General features: G+C 45.0%; 1 protein-coding gene across 4 annotated transcripts in view; it reads right to left on the reverse strand.

The window, feature by feature from the left end:
* Nucleotides 1-11,348: 11,348 nt before the first annotated feature.
* The window catches only part of WDR7 (WD repeat domain 7), a 353,598-nt gene continuing 344,517 nt past the window's right edge, over nt 11,349-20,429 (reverse strand). For all 4 annotated transcript variants that reach the window (XM_049619906.1, XM_049619908.1, XM_049619907.1 and 1 more), the window contains 2 exons: nt 20,253-20,357; nt 11,349-14,109 (listed from right to left, as the gene is read on the reverse strand). In XM_049619906.1, coding sequence (XP_049475863.1) covers nt 13,906-14,109; nt 20,253-20,357 — 309 coding nt within the window. In that variant the 3' untranslated portion in view covers nt 11,349-13,905. The remainder of the gene's footprint in view (nt 14,110-20,252; nt 20,358-20,429) is intronic.

Consider the following 20,429-nt stretch of genomic DNA (forward strand, 5'->3'; position numbering starts at 1 on the left):
ATGGGTATTGAGGAGGGCATCTTTTGGTTTGAGCACTGGGTGTTGTATGGAAACCAATTTGACAATAAATTTCATATATTTAAAAAAAAGAAGATTAAATAAAATAACATTTGCCAAACTATTAAAAATAACTAACTAAATTGATTAATTAAAATATAAAAGCAAAAAAAAAAAAAAAAAAAAGAAAAAAAGAAAGAAATAGATGCAGTCCGAGATGGTAGCTTTATATTCTTTGGCCAAGTTTGTAATCAATGTGTTGGAAGGGATTCAGCCTACAGCTCCCCCAGTGGGTTGCAGTGTGGGATGGCGACGTCCAGAGGGTCTCCTGAATAGGGTTTGTGCAGGTGGTTCTCTCTCCTGGGGACTATGCTCCTGATCTGCCTCGAGCAGCAGCGTGGGATCGTGTGAATGCGAATTCACTGCGGCGGGCTCCCACAGGGGAGACAACAGTGTCAATAAAGGCATCGAGGTGTGACTGTGGACGGTATTTTCCAGGAATGGTGACTGAGCTGGGTGGGCAGACACTCTTAGCTACTGTCTCTCCCGCTGGGGAAACCCATGCCCCTCCCTCCCTTGTTCTTGGCATTTAAGCTTGTTAAATCCTCCAACTTCTGCCTGGAAACGTCCCTCAGCCCTTCCTCTCAGGGTCCACTGAGCCCTCCACTGGAGTTCCAGTTGATTGGACTCACAGTCCTTGCCCACCTGGTCTCCCTGTCACGGTACCCTCTGTTCTCAATCTATTCGCCACCCTGCCACTAGGATTAGCCAAGAAACAGGATTCTATGCTCCCTTAAAATCACCAAGATCTCCCCAGATGTCACAGGGAAAAGCCAACCCCCTGGGCACTGGCTGTGAGGATCTTCACACTGGCCTCTGCTCACGCATCTGGTGTCATTTTCTGCCATGTCACTGGACAAGGTGTGGCCTGTTTTCAGGCTTTGGCTGTAGATGGCATAACCCGTGGGGAAGTCAATTATATCATACAATGAGAGTCAGAGGTAGGCAACTGCAGCATTGGCTATTCTAGAAGCCCAGTGGTGTCTCCAAAGACTCCAGTGTTCTCCATCTTTCTGCTCTGCAATCTCCAGTGGGTTGACTTGGGCATTCGGTGGGTTCCAATATGGCCCCAAGTATCACAAACTCACCCAGCTATGTCCACAGGCGGAAACTTCTACTTGACTGTCTCTTTTCTATCCAGGAGGAAAACCTTTCCCAAGAACACTCCCCTCCCAAACTTCCCACTCACATTTCATTGTCCAGAAATGCATTAAGGACCTTACCTAACCACCACTAGGAACTGAATTAGCATTATTGGCTTAAATCAATCAACCTTCAATCCCCAAGGCTGATGAGAGATTTCACCCTAAGCACAGGGTCATGTGGTGTGATGAACAGGACCAAATCCAGGCATATTTATCAGGGAAGAAAGGGGAAAATGGCTTTTTGGATAAGCAGTTGGCTACATTTGCTGTCCCTTGGAAATACCATCCACTTCTATACCTCTGGGCCTTCACTCATGATCTCCCTTTGCCTGAATGTTCTTCTACCCTAGGCGACTCTGATTCGTCTGTTGAGGTCCAGCCATAATGCCACCATCTGTGCAACGTGGCCGCGTTGGGAGACCCCCCCACCCTGCCCCCCATGACAGAGAACTGCAGGAAGCCTGAGGGCGTGGAGGGCAGACTCTGGCTAACAGCCTGCCAGGGGCTCTAGTGACAGGGAGCAAGAAAATAGGGCCCTCAGTCCCACAACCAGATGGAACGAAATTTTGCCAATCGCCATGTGAGTTTGGAAGTGAATTCTTTCCTATAAAGGCTCGGATGAGAGCACGGCCCCAGTCAACACTTTGATCACAACCTGTGAGAGACCCGAGGCAGAGGTTCCAGGTAAGCCATGTGGGGATTCCTGGTGCACAGGAAGTGTAAGATCCATGCATGTGTAGTGTTTTCCATCATGATGTTTGTGGTGATCTTGTTACAAAATGTGCATAATATGCCATTTTCATTTTGCTCCCTGACCCACCCCCAACCCATTCTCTACATGGCAGCTGAGTGTTCGTTCTCTAGCTAAATCATATCATACCTCCCAACTTCCAGCTTTTGAATGTGGCCACCGAATCCCCCGAGAACACCTCTGATCCTGGCCTGTGCGATTCTGCACAATCTAGACTCCCGGCCCCTTGGCCACCGCCTACAGACTTTCTGCCTTGGGGACTGCACACGGGCTACTTCCTCGTCTAGAAAGTCTTCCCTTTCCCAAATGCCCTGCTGATATCTCCCTCCTTCTCTTCCTTTAGAGCCCTCCAGTTGACTTTGCCACCCCAGCCCTGGGCTATTAGGTCTTAGGCTCCTCCTGCCTTTCTTCACAGCTCCTTCCGGAGTCTGTGCTCACTTTACCCTCTTGCCCCGCGGCCCCGATCCAGCCCCAGTAGAACGTGAGCCCAAGACGGGCAGATACCATGGTTGCTCCACTTTCCACTGTCGTCCCAATACCTCGTTCACCTGCCTGACGCACGGTAGATCTTCAATAAATATCCACCAAATGCATGAATGAGTTTGATTTTCAGTCAAATCTGCCAGAATGTGTGTATCTAAATGAATGCTTGTCTCAGTGGTTCACCAGTCTCATCACTCTATAGTCAAAAGGACACACTCCCCGGGCCAGATATGTGTTTCCTTCCCTTTTCCTTCTTCCTCTGAGCTCCTATCATATCACTAGGTCCTGGGAACGAGGCTCTGGGGACAAGAACTGGGAGAGGAAAGGAAAGAAATGAAGTCAGGGACCAGAGGGGCTTGGACAGCTGGGATCCAGGGGAGCACAGCCTGAGGCACTAAAGAAAGGAGACGGAGTCCCTGTCAGTGAGGGAGGCCACTGGGAAGCCAGTGGCTGTGTATGTATACTCTGGGGACACTGGCTGAGCACGGTCAGTGAGGGCTGCTCTAAGTTACATCACCTGAAGGAAGGGGCTGTGTGTGTGTGTGTGTGGGGGGGGGGGGGGGGGGGGGGGTGGGTGTGTGCACGCACTATGTATAATGGGCTTCACAAATACATTACATTAGCTAGATAGCTTTTGAGATGCATAAGCGATGTGGTGCCTGGGCTGTATTAATTTAGCCTTCCCTAGAAATGCCTGGAAAATAATAGGCATTCAATGAGTCATTGCAGAATAAATGAAGATTGAATTTTGAGGTCCTTGGTTTTTTACTGAGGTCAGTATGAGAATGAAGCATGTCTCTTCAGCTACGATAAAGCTGGTCTTGATGATACCATCCATCAATGGGGAGGGAAGAGCACTTTGGATTTGAACTCTAGTTCCACCTCTAACTAGCTGTGTGACTTTAGCCAGCTACTTAACCTGGCAGTGTATCTGTTTTCTAACCAATAGAAGGGTTTTTGAGAGGCTTAAATGAAATCATGTATGTCTAATGCCTAACATGGTCTCCGTAAATGTTACTTCTCCCTTCAAATTCCTTTATTTAAAGATCCAGCCAATACCTTTCACTAAGAATATAGGGATAAGAAGTTGGTCTTTCCTTATGCCTGATATGGGTCCTTCTTGTATCAGAGAATTAGGATTATATCAGGATTATCTAATTCACCTCTGCTCTACCTGGTAAGAAATTTAGCAGCAAGCTGAATGGTAAATTTCAGCTTATCATTTGTTGATGTTTCTGGAAGCCTCCTCAATGCCTTCCACTCAAAAGTTTGGAAATAACAAACGGAAAGCTAAGCATGAGGGCTGGGGAGAAACTGGGTGATACAGAAGCAGATATTCCAGCGATAACCCATCTGGACCCTCCAGGAGGACCTCTTGACTCATTAGGAAAGACACCTAAGATTTGTGTGTCATGGGGTCAGGGTCTGGCACGTGCTCTAGCGGCAACTTTGGGGCGAACGGATGTGAGCATGGTGGTGTGTTCCGGTTTGCTCTGGAAAATTCTGGTACATTCTAATATTTCCTGGAATGAGATCATCAGGGATAGGGGAGCCTAGGCTATGAAAACCCAATATGTGACAATAGAGACTAGAGTGGCCCCTGTCCTGGCAGGGAGTCCTCTTTGGTGAATGCTGGCCATGTGGTGTAATTAAGTTTTGTCCTTCCTCTGTCTAGATGGGAGTTCAAGTCACCTGCAGGGGGGGGGGGTGCCCTAAAAACTTGATGTTTTTATCCCATTTTTAAAATCTGAAGTGTGTGGAGTATATTTTATCTATCTCCATGACTCTCAACTTGTTAGAAAATGGCTGTCCAGAGAAGAGTATCCTACGGAAGAAGAAATGGCAGCAAAATCTGCCGTGAGGAAAGGGCAGAGAAACGTGGCCCCACAGAGGCAAGGACAGAGAGCAGTTCAAGGAGGTGCCCACAGCACCAAGTGCTACCACGTCATCCGTGAGAATGAGGACCCATTTCTGTAAGTCTGATTCTACTTTTCAAAGGTACCCACTTCACAGGAGGAAAAACCTGGTCCCCGGGTTACAACAAAATCACTCCATGGAATGTAGTATATTACGAAGCTCATGCATTTTAACTCAACCACTTCATGGTACAAGAGTCATAGTGTTCACAACTGAGAGTCAACATAATTCCCGTCCTTCTAAAATGGGGCACAATGACCGTAAATCCAGGGACAGGGGAAAAAATGATGGCTTTAATGGCATAAATGAACGAATCCCCTTTTCTTTTCTACTACATTCCCTTCTGTTTCCAAGGCAGTGGCTGGCCAGCTCTCTGCTGCCTCATCTTCTGTCACCTGAGGGACTCCGGAAGAACAGAGAAAGCTGGACTTTGGTGACAGAGTCTGAGACTCAACTACTACATACTACATATGCCTTTTATTAGCTGTGGGATCTTGGTCACTTATCTTAGATGACCGGCAATTTTTTCATCTGTGAAAGGGAGATAATAATTCATGGCTTTTAGGATTAAGAACTGAGCAGAATCATGAATGCAGCTAGTGCAGCGTCTGGTACAAAATAAGTGCTCAGAAATACCAGTTCCCTTCCACCTTTCCTCCTTACTGTTGAAAAGTAAGCACTTTGATCTGGGTTGGAGAAAGGAATGAGCCACAGGAAAACGATTAACAGAAAAGCATATCTTCGCGTAACACAGAGGCAGGAAATGAAGTGGGAGTCCTGAAAATCTCATAGTTATACCTTAAGATGATGATAGTGGCCGAGTTAGCATTTACTGAATACTTACAATGTGCCAGACACTGTTCTAAGTGTTCTACATATCTGAACTCTTCTAATCTTTATAACAAGACCACGAGGTAGGTATGGCCATTATTCCCATTCTGCATATGAGAAAACGGGCCCTCATGGAGTTATTTAGTCAGTAAGTGGCAGAGCCAGACTGGACCTAGGCAGGTTCATTTCCTGGGAAGGAGACCCTGAGACAGATTTGAGAAGAGTTCCTGGCATATGCCTGGGTACAGGAGGCACGAATGGGCAGAGAGAGAAGCTGGGCCACCACGCAGCGGTGACAGGGGTCTCAGCCAATTCCTGGGAGCCGGGAAGCTGGGCTGGCCTTCCGGAGACATCCCAAACTGAGGCAAGGAAGGTGGAGTCTTCGTAGACCCTTGACCAGTTATTGGATGCAGCTGCCTTCGGGAAGGGGCGTGTGGCCCTGAGAAAAGTGGCTCGTGGAAGTGCTTCCTGCAGAAAGACCCAACTGAGAGATGCCAACCGCCAACAGCCTGGTACCGAGGCTCCTGGTATCCACTATAGTCACCCTCGGTCCCACGAAGATGTACTTCCTTTGACGAAATCCTGGGAGCAGCTCTTCCAGGATTCTGGAGAGAACTCGTGAAAGAAATACGAACGGGACAAACCATAAGTCCTGATGCTGCAGCTGGTCTGGAAGCCACCACTAATATCCATTCTATCGCCTCTCCCTTGTACACCCCCTTCAGGTGTACAAACTAGGCAAGGGATTTTCACTTTTTACTGGGGCAGGTGGCTTCAGTCTGCTATTATCCTTCCTTGATTTCCCTGGGTTGGATAGATTGAACCCTTGATGGCTGCCCTAGGAATGACAGGTTTTATTAATCATTTCCAAAGATCTCTCCAGGTCAGGCCCCTCTGGCTACTGCTTCAACCTTGCTGCTTGGATCTCTATTACCCCAGGATCCTATCACCCTCCATTGTTATCAGGAGCCCGGTTCTGTAACGGCACCTTCTACTCCCGGCCCTGGCCTGCAGTGATGCTGGGGCCGTTCCCACCAGCATGTTCCTTATTGCTTGGTAAACACAATGTCCTCTGGCCTCTGTCACAGGGCAGTCATCTGGTGGGTTTCTGACTTTACAGATCATGTCTACTCCAGCACTCTGACCTTTTTGGTTCTTTCCTCCACCATCTGCCAGGACAGTTCTGGCATTTCTTCTTGACTTGTATCGGCCTTCCTTTTCTCCAGGCTAAGGCAGTGGGTTAGGCCCCTTGTCCTTGGTCCTTGCCAGGGTATTTAACCCAAGTCCATAAACTCTTTCTTTTCTCACTTTATATTCTGTCTCCCCTTGACATAGCGGCTCAAAATCCAGTCCCAGAATCCACCCAGTTCCTGCAGGTAGATGTTGGCTCAGTCCTACAGCCCCTTGGGGATTTGGGTCTTTTCTTCTCCTAACAGGACCAACACTTCCACACGCGGTGGGCATGGGCATGTGTTTTTTTGCAAGGAAGAGGCCTCTGCACTCTCCTCCAGCAAAAGGGAAGTATTTGCTTTAAATAAGAGAGCGGTGGGCCACTTAGGCAGGTTTACTGGAATCTGAGGATTCAAGGTTGTTCAAGTGCATCAACCCGGATAGCCCCATCCATCTCAATTAGGGCTCTGACCTTGGGGTAGCAGACCTTTGAAGGCCAGGGCTTTAGCCTCCTGTGGAGTTCTGCCTCACAAAACAAGTCCTGGGCCTGATTCTCAGCTTACGCTTGGCTGCAGAAGATGAGGCTTTGCTTTAGATCCTGCCAAGGAGTCTCTCCAGCTTTCATACTTAGCCTTTAATTGGTGATTAATCACCCTTAGCTTTTCATTGTCTTTTTCTAGTGTGCCCAGCACAGCCATCCAAGTCCATTGTCTTCATAATTTCTACCTTCCCTTACTTCTCAAATGCCTGCCACACCACACCCTCTAGCACATACACTTCCATCAGTACACTGTCCCAATTCATCATTCAGGAAAGTTTTAACGGTTGCATCTGTGATCACCTCCTGCTGCTGAAGGGGTCCTCCTTGCTAACGGCTCAGTGAGTGACCCAGTTCCCAAATTCCCTGTTTGTTCTCCAAGATCCTGTTTTCCTGTACCACTCTTGGTCCCAGCTGTCCTGGGTTGGGTTTTCTGGGATGCAGATCTTGAGGTGGAAATCTGCACATGGGATGTGTATGTGCACATATCCAATTATCTCAGCAGTCACACTTAGGGGGTGAGGGCAGCTGAGTTCAGTGAGGGCTTCAGCCTATCCCGAGGGGAGTGCTGGAGCTAGGTGACCCTTCAATGGTGTTCTCAAGTGGAGCTTGGAGCTGAGCCTTTACAGCTCCTTCTGGAACAATCATGGATGTGGTTGCCCCCAGGATGGGGAGTACGACCATGGGTGAAAGGGCTCCCGGGTTGTAGGGACTCTCCAGAACTCAACATGAGATGTCAACACCCCCGGCAGTTGGAGAATAAATGCTTCAGCCCCAGGGTGGGAGCTGGAGAAGGGGCATCCGGGCACCATTTGCGGCCAGCATCCCACACACCATGCTCCCGGGAGGCTAGAACACAGCCTCAGGGGGATGCAGAACTTATCTTTAAAACAAAAATAACCCTTTTCTTTTTTTTAAAGAAAATGAGACCTGGAGAACTAGCAACAGTCAGAGAAATCTTTTATTAGGGTTTTTGCTGAAATTTTTTGTGTTTTTGCCTCCTAGCTTTCAAATGTCCTTTGGCTTAGACGTCTCGTTTTCTGTGTGTGCAGTAACAGCCGCAGGTGAAGAGCCACCTGGATCCCCAGTAGTGCCCACTGGTGCCTGTCAGGTTGTAAGTCTGAAGTAACTCATGTCCGTCCAGATCACATACTACTTTGGACATCCAGAAATTCCTACCTTAAAACATCCCTTCCATCCTTCTAATTAATTTCTATTTGTTCTTCAAGACTCGGTCCAAATACTTCCTCTCTGAAGCCCTAACTTGATACTAACGTACGAGAATGAATCACTTCCAATGTTCTCATCGCTCTTTCCCATTTGTTTTTGGCACTTGTTCCATAGTGTTGTGTGGCCTTTGCTAGCCTGTGAGTTCATCAGTGAGGAAAACAGAATATAGAACCTATGTTTGGCATATACTAAGATTCAGTAAAAGCTTGCAAATGGATAAAAATGTTTCATTGCAGGATCTTCCAATTATCCATAAATTTATCCAGAAATCCATCAACCGCTAAAACCTCAAGTGCCACTGGGTGGGTAAAGTTTTAGACCATACAGTTCACATTTGGGTAAACTGAAGGGCTAAGTCATTTTGATACTAGTCAAAACAAGATGTTGGCAATAGAACCTAAACCTTCAGTTTCCTGGGCTTTGGGGATTCCATGAAACCTACCTTATGATACTTTGTCCACAGTCTTGTTCAATTTTCATAGATGTGTATTTTGAAGATATTCATATAAGTAATCAAAGTCATCCTGGATGCCAATGTGAGTCTAAATTTAATACGAACTACTTTCTTTTTGAGGATTCAGTTACAACTTCCAACACTCATAATCAAGTGGTCCCATCCACTGGCATGTATTTTGGGACTTGTCAGTGTCTGCAAGTTTTAGGGAGAAGACAGTCACACACAGCAACATGGTGAAGGACATGGTGAATTCAGGGAGAACCAGACAATCCTTTGGGTAAATGTCCAGACCTATTATTAGAGTCCAGATAGAGATAAAGACACAAAAGTCCAACCATTTTCCAAAGAACACAAATAATTTCCAATCTTGTTTATGTTCAATAAGGAAGGACTTCTACACATCTACTAAAAATTATCATCTCACATGCTTACTATGTGTCACTCTTTTTTAGAGTTTATTTTGAGAGAGACAGAGGAGAGGGGGAACACACACTGGAGGGGCAGAGAGAGAGGGAGAGTGTCTGCATGGAGCCCAATGTGGGGCTCAAACTCACGAACTGTGAGATCATGACCTGAGCCGAAATCCAAGAGTGGACACTTAACTGACTGAGCCACCCAGGCACCCCACTTGGTGTCATAACAAGCCTTCTACAGGTTATCATCTCATGGATTTAACAAGTGCAATACAGATTTACTTGATAACCTACTGCAAATCAGGCGTGTGCTAGGTTCCTGCCCTTCTCTGGGAGATTCAGAACACTGAGGACTCTTGGCCTCAGTATTCTGTCCTCCTTTTGAAACATAAAATTTAAAATCTCCAGCCAGACCTATCTTCTCAGAACAGAGTGGAATTTTTTAATGAGAAAGAGGGCATACAAATTAAGGCCGTATTTTCACTGTTATTTTAATACACAATTAGCATATGTTTACAGCATGCCTTCTGTTGCACCTGCATGAGAAAACAGGGTTAGATACTTAGAGTACTCAGGAGTCCTTTGTCCTGAGCTTGGCTGGAAGGTATGGTCACCCTTCGACTTCATTTTCTTATCTGTAGGAAAGAAAAGAATCTATATCCGTTTGATGGAGGCATCTGTCCACAGAATGAATGGATCTAATCTTGCTGGTAAGAGTGGAGCGAATTGCTAACCTTCTTCCTAGAGATGTGTCAGCCTCTCACTCAGCAGGGCACTAATTAGAATACTTTTATTAGTAATTTGCTTAAAGGGACTAGGAAAACTAGAAACAACTCAAGTTCAGTAGGCACACGAACTCTTTTCTCATGCAAATAATGATCCAAATACGAAGAAGGGTCTAAGATTTACCAGTCCATCCTGGCAGGATCAACATGAATCCAAAAATCAAGATTCCGAGATGTGTCCCCCAAATGGTGTAACTACTCAAAAAACGATTCAGGTCTTTGAAAAAAATGTACAGAAGCAAGAAGCCTAAACACCTTTTTAGGCATTCGATATTTATAGTGCTGCCTCGAGAAAATGTAAGGTTTGATTAAAGAGGGATGATAACCTCCAAGCACACGTTGTGAGCTCGGTTCATTTAAACAACAATTACAGGCACACACCTCTCTGCCGTCTTTCTTTTGTTTTTGTGTTTTTTTTTTTTTTTTAGTTTGTAAACAGCAAAAAGAACTGAACATCTAATTTTTGAAATTCTTCTGGCTTTTCTTTCTGACCTTTGGTATTTGTATGTATTGACGATCTCTAAACCATTGTACAAAAACACCTTGAAGTGTCAAGCTTTAAAAATGAGTCTTCTTTTCTCTTTCTCCTGTGCAGCTTGGATTATCTTGGCCTTGTCAAAATACATTCTCTAGTTAGAGGTTGGAAATATTTCCCTCCTGGCTCCAAAGTATTGATTTTCTTCAACACTCAGCTCTGTCAGTCAGCCGAAGGGGTGAAAGGTGAAAGTTCATCCAGCACTGCTTGGCTTTACCTTCCTATTAATGTCATGCCCTTTCCACATTTGATCAGTTTATGTGATCACCAATCATACAGGACTGGGACTGCCCCTATTTTCCCTATAAGGACACACTTAAGCCACCAGGAGACGTTAAAGCAATTCCTGGGATGGACACTGGGCATCTGAACAGGGCTGAAGATGTGGCAGTCAGTTCCCTTCATGTCTATCTATTTCTGAAGGAAAAGTATACTGCTACCTGATGACTGGTTCAATTTAAGCTGTTCTATATTCTTATGTGAAAAGGTAAAGAAGCACATTCGTCACTTGTACATATAACCCTCTCTGAGCGACGATGACCTGTTTTGTTACTCTTGCTTTTTCTGAAAACCAATTACATCCATTACCCCAGGGATTCAAATTCAACTCCAAACCGACTCTTAAAGGAAATGAATTTAATCATCTCCGTCCATCGCCCCCCATCCATGGCAGTCAACCACGTCATCAAAATCTGACGGAATAGAATACGGTACAATTCACAGTCCGTTTAGGAGCAACTTGAGGTGAAGATAAAGGAACATGCATGCAATTCCCTTGCCCAAACCACAGAGGGTGCTGTTGAGTTGTTTCCCTCACACTTTGGAAGTGTCTTTCTTCCTTCTGGACTGTTCTACTGTCCTTTGTGACAAGTTAGCCTTTCCTGAAGCTAGCTCTCCAGGGAAGTGAATAATTACATAGAAATAGAAGGCTTAATTTGGTACCCGAGTAGGCGGGGGGGGGGGGGGGGGGGGGATATGGATTTCAACTGAGAATGTTTAAGAAGAGTGAACAATGTTTTTAATGAGAAAAACAATCTTCAGTACAATTCAGTTTTATTTAACACACATATGTACACAGGGGCGTTCAGCACATATAGGATCTAATAAGTGGCAATGTCTTGAGAGGCAGACATTTTAATTCACTCGCTGTACACAGTTCAATCACTGCATTTTAAACTACCAGTGAAGCCACGTATGTCTCCACACGTACAAGGATGGGTCCAAATACAGTGCCACCGAAATCAACAGAACACTAAAAAGCATACACTGGGATGACGATACAAAGTTTACCTCAGTGCTGAGAAGTCTAAGCTGCGATGAAGTCTGGGACTAGAGTTGTCAAAATAGCCAAGGGGAGATCTGTGTTAACAAGAATGCAAATATTCACTCAGCAGTTAGAGATGTCGAGCCATCCAACATCATCCACCCAAATTTTGTAAGAGTGATGTTCTACTGGCCAATGATGTTGGCTGTCTTTGCAGGCAGAATGTGGGACAGGCTGGCCCATGCTCACTGCCCAGACTGTTTTTACCCCAGGCCCTCACGGCTCTGCTTTGTTCCATTTCTGCGGAGTGGTCCATCGTGTATTTGGTGGCCTGCCTACCATCTCACGTCTTTTCCCCAGTGCATTTTGTTTTACAAATCTCTCTATTCTTTTACTTCATCATTCCGAAACAACTTTGTAGTCTAGAATAAATTAGTCCCTATTTTAAGTTTACCAAGTAAACACGTGCTGGGTATCGAGAAGACTCAGGAGCCCGCTGGAAAAACCATGTGCCCCTTTTGTTTACCTCAGGTTTCTCTATATCGAACACAACAGCATATTCACCAGACAAATAGAGCCTACGCTGTATATAGTTCTTTGTTTCTTCCTTGGAAACTACATATATAATCTTTATAAATACAATGTACATGCATGTGGCATAAATTCACTTTTGAAAGAACACCCAAAGTCTAAAACCAACGAACAGGAGAGGTTTGCCACCAATGGAAATAACGTACTTCGTATCAATAGGAAAGAGACGTTCCGGTGGTCTTAATTTCTTAACATGTTCTTTAAAAATCTGTTTCAGTAACAGATATATCTGTTCCTGGACTGTGATCCTTTTTTTTTTTTTTTCCCCCCTAGGTTACATAAACTCTTGACAATATAGGCTTTTCCAATTAAATGCTCCCATTATCATTTTGGTTCCTCTGTAAACTTCGCATATTTTCTGTGAATAAATCATTTTCTGTGTTTGCACTTAATAAACCATTGTGCCCACCTAACCAACCAATCAACAACCAACCAAACAACCAAATCCCCAGCTATGTACAGATCAAGATTTGTTAGGAGCAATTCATACAAGATATTATTTTGTGGATTTTTTTTTCCATTACTGAGAATCAGCACACTTTGACCTAAGAAGAGAGCAACCCAGTTAAAGCTTACTTGGAAGTGTAATGAACACCCTCATTGCAATGTTTGCTCAAATTATCTGAGAGCCCTCACATTTTCTACATACTCCTGAATGCTTGTGTCTTGGGTACCATTTTTCTAGGATACTTGTGTAAAAGAAATGCTGTCTTAGTTTTCCTTTAATTGATCAGTTCAAAGGCTGAATTGTAACTATTACATGATAACTGACATAGGTCGTAGGCATGGGAACTGTGGGTCTGTAAGGTTTCTGGAGGGAAGGGGTAAGGTCTTTCTTGAAAGGACCTCTAGCAACAGACACAAGGGACTTCTTATTTAGGTATATGCTACGCTTCCAAACTCGATTCTTTATTATAAAAGTCCATTTAAGAGATTATAGTGACTGGATAATTATATTAACTAGATCATAAATAGTGATGGTTTTTATTTTAAACTACTAAATATATTATTAAGCCGGATATGGGCATTTTAGAAGGCTGTCTGGGAAACTTTTTTTTCTGTATTTTTTTTTAAATATATTTATTTTCTCAATGATCTCAAATCTGTTAGGTGTTAATCAAGAAGCAAGGGGTTAAACCCTAGGAAACTGGATTGAAGAGCTTCCTAGCAATCGTGGGGCAAAAAAAACAAAACAAAACAAAAAAAAAACAACCCAACCATGTAAACACAGAATCTTTTTGGTAAACAATAATGTATTTTAGGAAATCCAAAGGGAAATAACTTCGCTAATTAGGACTGCCACATTACATCAAAACCCAATGTCAAACGACCAGGGTCAAGCAGCACTTCAGAGGTGGGGTTTAGCTCTAGGAAAATGCTGATCTGGGCTGGGAATGCAATCACAGTGCTTACTGATTTGGAGGCTTCTGGTGCACCAAGCCACAGGGGTGCTCCTAGGGACCGCGGGCACCCCCCACCCCCCAGGGGGGAAAACGACCTAATGTCCACACAAGGGCCGCTCCTGCAGGGCGGGGTGTGCATGCCTCTGGATCACAGGGGACACGGGCGGGGGGTCCGCCCCCCGAGGACCGTGTGGAGGTGACACAGCCTCGGCCGCGCCCCGGGGTGACACTGGCGTGGCAGGCACTGAGGAACGATCCGGGTGAGTAAGGACAGAGGAGTCTCGGCCTCCAGAGTGGACGGGGCTCGGATGCGGTCAGGGCAGCGGCCCCCAGCGCTAGACCATGAAGCGGTGCTCCTTCCCGTCGTGGGCCATGAGGATGACGTTGCGGTTGGACGTCCAGATGAGCCGGGCCAGGCGGAGGGCGTTGTGCGAGCCGGGCGAGGCGGGCTGCACGGGCGGCACCTGGTAGGTTTTGATGCAGCGCAGCTGAGGGGCCGAGTTCAGCATGCCGATGCTTCCCAGCAGCGACGTGTTCATCTGGGGGGACACGGGGACACGAGAGCACGCGCGTCACTTACAGAACCCTCTCCCTTCCCTGCCGCGCGGCGGGGTAGAGTGACTCACGCCTCGGGTCACTCTCTGCTGACTCCGGCTCGGCTGAGAGTCTGTTCTCAGCCCGGGCGGGGGAACCCTTGCGATGCTGTTACCGTGAAAGCATCCGCCCACAGGAATTTCACTCCGTGGGGAGCACCCGACAGCAGGAAAGGCCAGCCTCTTTGAGGAGGGGGCTAAATTCCCGATGGTAACTGAACAGGCCCGACAGTCTCTGGCGATGGTGGGCCCTTCCCGCGTCGCCACGGTGCTCACCGCAGCCGGGAAGGACAAGTCCACCCAGACTCGACTGGGGACTCACGGCTTGTTCAAGGAAAAGCAGCAAAGTGGGCACGTTCCTGGATCAAAGCTCAAAACGGAACCCCCTCCCCCCTCCACAGGTACCCACACTTCCCTCCTCACCTGCTTTCTTACGGAATTCAGTCTCTGGAAATCTCTAGTTCATTTCCAAGGGGAAACCGAGAATCAATCGCATCTTAACACTGTATCTGTGGCTCACTGTTTCGCTGCCACGCTGAAGGCAGAATTCTTTTAACACTTTATTGGCCATATGTTTTTAATCAGCTGATTTGCTTTTGGGTGGCTTTTGGGGATCGGATTTGAATGTTAAGTTCTCTTAATCCGTCCACATTGGTGAAAAATAACATGGAAATTACGGCCCGTGAACAAACCACGCGTTCCGGTCAAAGTGTGAATACTAAATGGCGGGTATCTCAGGGAGCCTGAGCGACGGGGTCAGAGGAATCCGGTAGATTCTACATACTACTTGACGTCTTTTTAATACACATCTTTTGTGCTATTGCAAATCACACGGAAAGCGTAGAGCATGTAAGAAAAGAGGTCTCAAAAATATTAGTCTTCTTTGCACTAATTTTCATTTCCAACTCTTCTCTCCAGTATAACCATCGTCTAAACGCAGAAGATTCTGGGGTTTTTGTGTGAAGCATGCAGATTATGGACACAAATGCTTGACACACGAAACCTTGGCAAATCCTAGGACATTTAAGATGTGTTATTGCTGATATCATGCTCTGCATTTGGATCAGTGCAAAATATAAGCCATTCTTTTTTCTGGCCCTTCTCAGCAGCACGATGGTGTCAGAGGGTGTAAATCATGGCATCTCTAGCAGGATGCATGCAGGCTCCACTGACATTTTCACAATTTAAATCATCTTGAGTAATAACCCTTTTAAGATGACTAATGTTACTGATTTTCCTGCATTAATAATAGTGCCGAACACAACACAGAGGTGAAAAAAAATCACTAGTGTACGAGGTCACATTTTAAAACCAAATGTATGGTTATCATTAACTCTTTCTGTTAAAGTTAACATTTAAAGTCAGACAGTACCTTACTGTCCTTCTCCAAAAACTTCTTTCCTTGCTTCCTTCCCTTTTCCCAAGAACTCCATACAAGACAAAAATCAATGTCTTATTGCTTTCTGAGGATTCCCAGATATTTTATATATGAACAACGGTGGTGAGCGGTATTTGATGGCTCTCGCTTGTACAGAAAGTAACAGTACATGATAATTGAGTTCTTTAATAGAACAGATCCAAATGACCCAGAAAATTGGTGGTTAAAATCAACTGGTATCAACAGGCATACTGTGTTTAAAAAAAAAAAATCTCATTTCTCAGTTGATAAATAGCTACAAAGGAGTTTTCATTCTTTATGGATTTTCTATGAAAATATGGATGACGCCTGAGTTCTGCTGGTGGCTCAAAATGCTAAGGGTGCCCAATAGGCGCGGACACTTCCTTATTTTTACTTCTTTCCTTCAAAATTTAGCCACATAGAAGAATTGGGTTGAGGGCCAAAGAGAGAGGGAGAGAGTACCTTACAGAAATGCTACCAATGGAAAACTTCAACGAGAAGTCCATCATTGCGCCTGGCATCTCCTTCTGAGCTGAGCCATCCCATGAATGACTGATAAACCATTTGATAAACTGATGGATAAATGCCTTCGGAAGGGTCACACAGCCTTCCTGCGGTGGAACAGCTGAATGAAATTCCACACGGCGCAGCACTGTTACAGGAGCGTGCCCCTGGAAGGACGAGGACCTCAGGTTCACTCTATCGTGCTGTTCCTCAGACCATCCTTACCCTGTGACCTCTTCTGAAGACAGATAACTTGAAGTAGGAAGGGTGAGTATTCATCTTCCCAATAAGCTCAGCCAAAGAATGCTCACTGAGACAATGAACCGTTTTGTTACTGGATATTAGTATTTTCTTGACCAGTGACAGGCTTACAAACTATGGGAAAGGGCAGTTTGAGCCTCAAATGAATAAAAACCACCTGGGATTAGAGTATTTTTTGGTAACACTGGATTTTTTCTTGATTACAAGGACAATAAATACTCATTGTGGAACATTTAAATAATAAAGAGAAGTAGAAGAGAGAAAGCAAAAATCCCCCCAAATCTTACTTCCTAGAGACAATCACTAACATTCTGGTAAACTTCTTTCTAGACCTCCAAATATATGTACACGTAAGAGGCAGATTTAAGGAGTTTTATGTAAATAGGCTCGAATTAAAAGGCAGTTTCACAATCTGCCTTTTTCATTCAACAAAACGTTGATGCTAATGGCCACAGATTTATAGCATCCTTTAAAAAATTTTTTTTTAATGTTTATTTATTTTTGAGAGAGACAGAGAGAGACAGAGAGAACGTGAGTGGGGGAGAGGCAGAGAATCCAAAGGGAGACACAGAATCGGTAGCAGGTTCCAGGCTCTGAGCTGTCAGCCCAGAGCCAGACGTGGGGATCGAATGACATCATGACCGGAGCCGAAGTCAGATGCTTAACTGACTGAGCCACCCAGATGCCCCTACAGCACCCTTTTTAAAGGGCTGAATAGTGTTCCATTCTATGATGGAATACATAAAAATAAGTGAAACCACTATCCATCTAATTTATTTTTAGCATTTCTGAAAGAGGATATTCACCAGTTGGAGGACAGTGGTGAAATTTAGGTGAGAGAACCATGGCCGTATTTGATTTCATTACTCAATTCCCTTTGCTCAAATGTGAACAGATACCCTGACATGAAATATTCTACTTGGAGGAATATGTAGCTGGAGAATCAAAGGGCTTAGAAGGCTGCTTGATGACATCATTCAGTAGCTGAGTTTGTAAATAACAAAAATGCAACGTTGGTTTTTCCCTTCCCTTTAGAAAGAATGCTTCACCAAACCAGTCCCGTGAAGATTATTTTCTGAACACATAGAAACACATACAGATGTAATTCATCAAAACAGGAAGTGTTTTAATGCAATTCTCAGTATAAGTAATGCTGCACACAAACCTTTTACTAAGTCTCACTTGAGTAATTATCCAACCGATATTTCTCATTAACACTCATTTCTCAGCAAAGATTTTAATAGCTCATAGCTTTTGTAAGGTCCTGTATTAATAAGACTTCATTAAGTTTTCAAAATATATTACAGTACATTTACTGGAATAATATAAAAGTATCATCATACATCACTAGAACTAAACAATATGTATCTAAATAAATCAGCAAAGCCTATTTTGGGAAAGCAGTGGGAGATCCACCATTGCTTTCTGGACTCCCTTTAATTCAAATCAACCCCCCTATACGTATACTCTGGAAGAGGTTTTATTGTATTTTCTTGATAAAAGCGGACATGTTTCTGTGCTTTCCGCTTAAATTTCAAGACCAAACTGGGTATTAATTTAAGACATGGGTTGCATTTTCCATCCTGACATTGGGTTTAGAGGCAAAAAGACCTGGGTGTTGCCTGAGCAGTCCCCGTGCTCTGTGCGTGGGACACCCACGTGTGCGGACAGCACAATGAGCGTGTGCACCAAGGAAGTGCGCTGTGGCCCCCCTGTGCGCACCACCACACGCACAGGCACGGGTTCAAGTGTCCTCGGCAAAGCCCAGAGGCAGCAGCAGGAGCCCGAAGAGGGGAAGTGGAGGATGAGAAGAGGTATCTCGCAAAGTACCATCTCCGTAATGAATGATCTTCAGCTCTGAGGTAAGAAAGGATGCTAACCATAAATCCCTCAGTGCACTAGGCAGGAATGTGGATACAAGTAGAAAAAACAAAAAAAAAATCAAGGAAGGGATGAACATATCCAAACAGAACCTTGAGTCGCTAGATAAGGGAAAAAACATTTGTCACGCAGAAATTCAGGAAAATATCGGCAACAGCTGCAAATCTGGCGAAGGTAGGAGGTGTTACTTTATATAACAAATTTCACGTTCTGAGGAAGTCACGTTGAACAAAACCAAAAAGACTTGTGTTTGTTTATTCCAAAGAAGAAAACGTGGACAAACACAAGGTCCTTGAAAGCAGGGATTTGGGACTGGCTGACTCCGTACCCCTGAAGCACTGGCCAGCACCCGGCGCTTTGGTGCCCAGGAGATGTTTTGCACGAATGTGGGGCTTTACGTGAACACTCGTCTGGGATTCCAAGGGCACAGGGAAGGGCAGAAACTGTGTGTCAAGGTACAGGTGGCGTGCAGAGACCACCGTGTGGAAAACACGCTTGGTGGGGAAACCCTTTAAGGAAGCACTGGTGCGAGGGTCACTCTACGGACGCCTAACGGGCTCGCCGTGGGGCTGCTGGCAGCGCTAACCACGGGTCCCACGGTAGCCACTGGGGGATACGGGCACTGGGGAGGCCGCCGAGGAAGAGAGCTTAATAGGAGCCAATTAAGATGCGGGAGCTATATTCTGGGAGAAAAGGTAATGAGAAAACAAACTGGAAAACGAAATTAAATGAAGAGTAGGGAAAAGTCTGTGACAGATTTGGAAGTTGTCAAGGTTTAATAGTATGTTGTGAATTAAGCAATTTATTGTATCTGTTTTACATTTTATTAGCTATTGATTTTTTAAAAACCATCGTCAAGTTGTGCTGAAGTCTTATTTAAACTTTAATTTTTTTTTTTGTTTTTAGCTTTCAAGGCAATAAACTGAATCTCATAAAACATACGTGCATCTTAGGAGAGTAAAGGTAATAACAAAATTTTAAATTGGCTTTTCGTCGGGGAGGGAGTTGGTAATGTTTAAATTTTTTTTTACCAATTATCAGGAGTAAGGTAATTAAAAAGATGGAATGGAGATTAATTTTTGAGGATAAAACAAGTTCTACTGTAAAAATTAGGCGCTCAAAGTTAATATGCATTTTAGTCACAATTAAACATAGGCATCCTCATGAACTGCCACTCAATGATCTCGGGGTTTTGGTTTTTTTGTTTGTTTAAAATTTTTTTTTAATGCTTATTTCATTTTTGAGAGGCAGAGAGGAGAGAGAGAGAGAAAGAACCAGCAGGAGAGGAGCAGAGAGACAGGGGGACAGAGGATCCAAAGCGGGCACTATGCTGACAGCAGACAGCCCGACACGGGGCTCGAACACACTAACACGGAATCATGACCTGAGCCAAAGTTGGACACTTAACTGAACCAGCCAGGTGCCCCGATACTCGGGGTTTTGAAAATGTTTTGATAGTTCAGGAATGAAGAGCATTATGTGGGAAATTCAGAACGCAAACAGAGATGAGATAATATAAACGGGATATGAAGCTACTACTCGCTGCCTTCTCCCTGGCCTCTGCCCTGCTGGGGTTGCCCGCATCCTTGGGCAGCACCTCCCTGGCCCCGTGCCTTTCCGGCCAGGCCCCCAGGCACGCCATGCCCTGGCTTACCACTGAAAGGCTGCTCCTGCTTTCTCTCCCTAAATACCCACTCTGCCCTCCTCTTACCATCCAGCCCTTACTCAGCATGACCCTGTCTCAGTTCGGATGTCACCTCCTCTGTGAATCTGTCCCACAACCTTATTCTCAGGCTCCCCTCTGTATTGTAACTGCTTGCTTATTTACAGACTGCAACCCCCGTGAGAGCAGACCCCACCCCCACCTCCAGATTGCTAACTGTATTCTCAGCGCACCCTGCATGCTGCCATGTAGCACATAAGCAGTCAGCAATAATAGGTGATATTTGTTGAAAGAAGCGGGGAGGGCAGGCAGAACAGGAAGCCTTACGTAGCAAAAGCAAACATACAGTATACCCTAGGACCCTGTAGCATCTACACGTACCTGCCAGAAAGAAATGTGGCTGTCCGTATTTGAGTAGGTGGCAAGATATCGTCCATCAGGAGCAAAGGCCACTGCAGTGATTGGTCCCTTGTGTCCATGGATCGTCTAAAATAAAAGTCAGGGTCATTAACGGTCTGCATTCCACAGAACTGTTACACATACACATGCAAATGCATT

This window comes from Panthera uncia, assembly GCF_023721935.1.
Source record: "Panthera uncia isolate 11264 chromosome D3 unlocalized genomic scaffold, Puncia_PCG_1.0 HiC_scaffold_8, whole genome shotgun sequence".
NCBI lineage: Eukaryota > Metazoa > Chordata > Mammalia > Carnivora > Felidae > Panthera > Panthera uncia.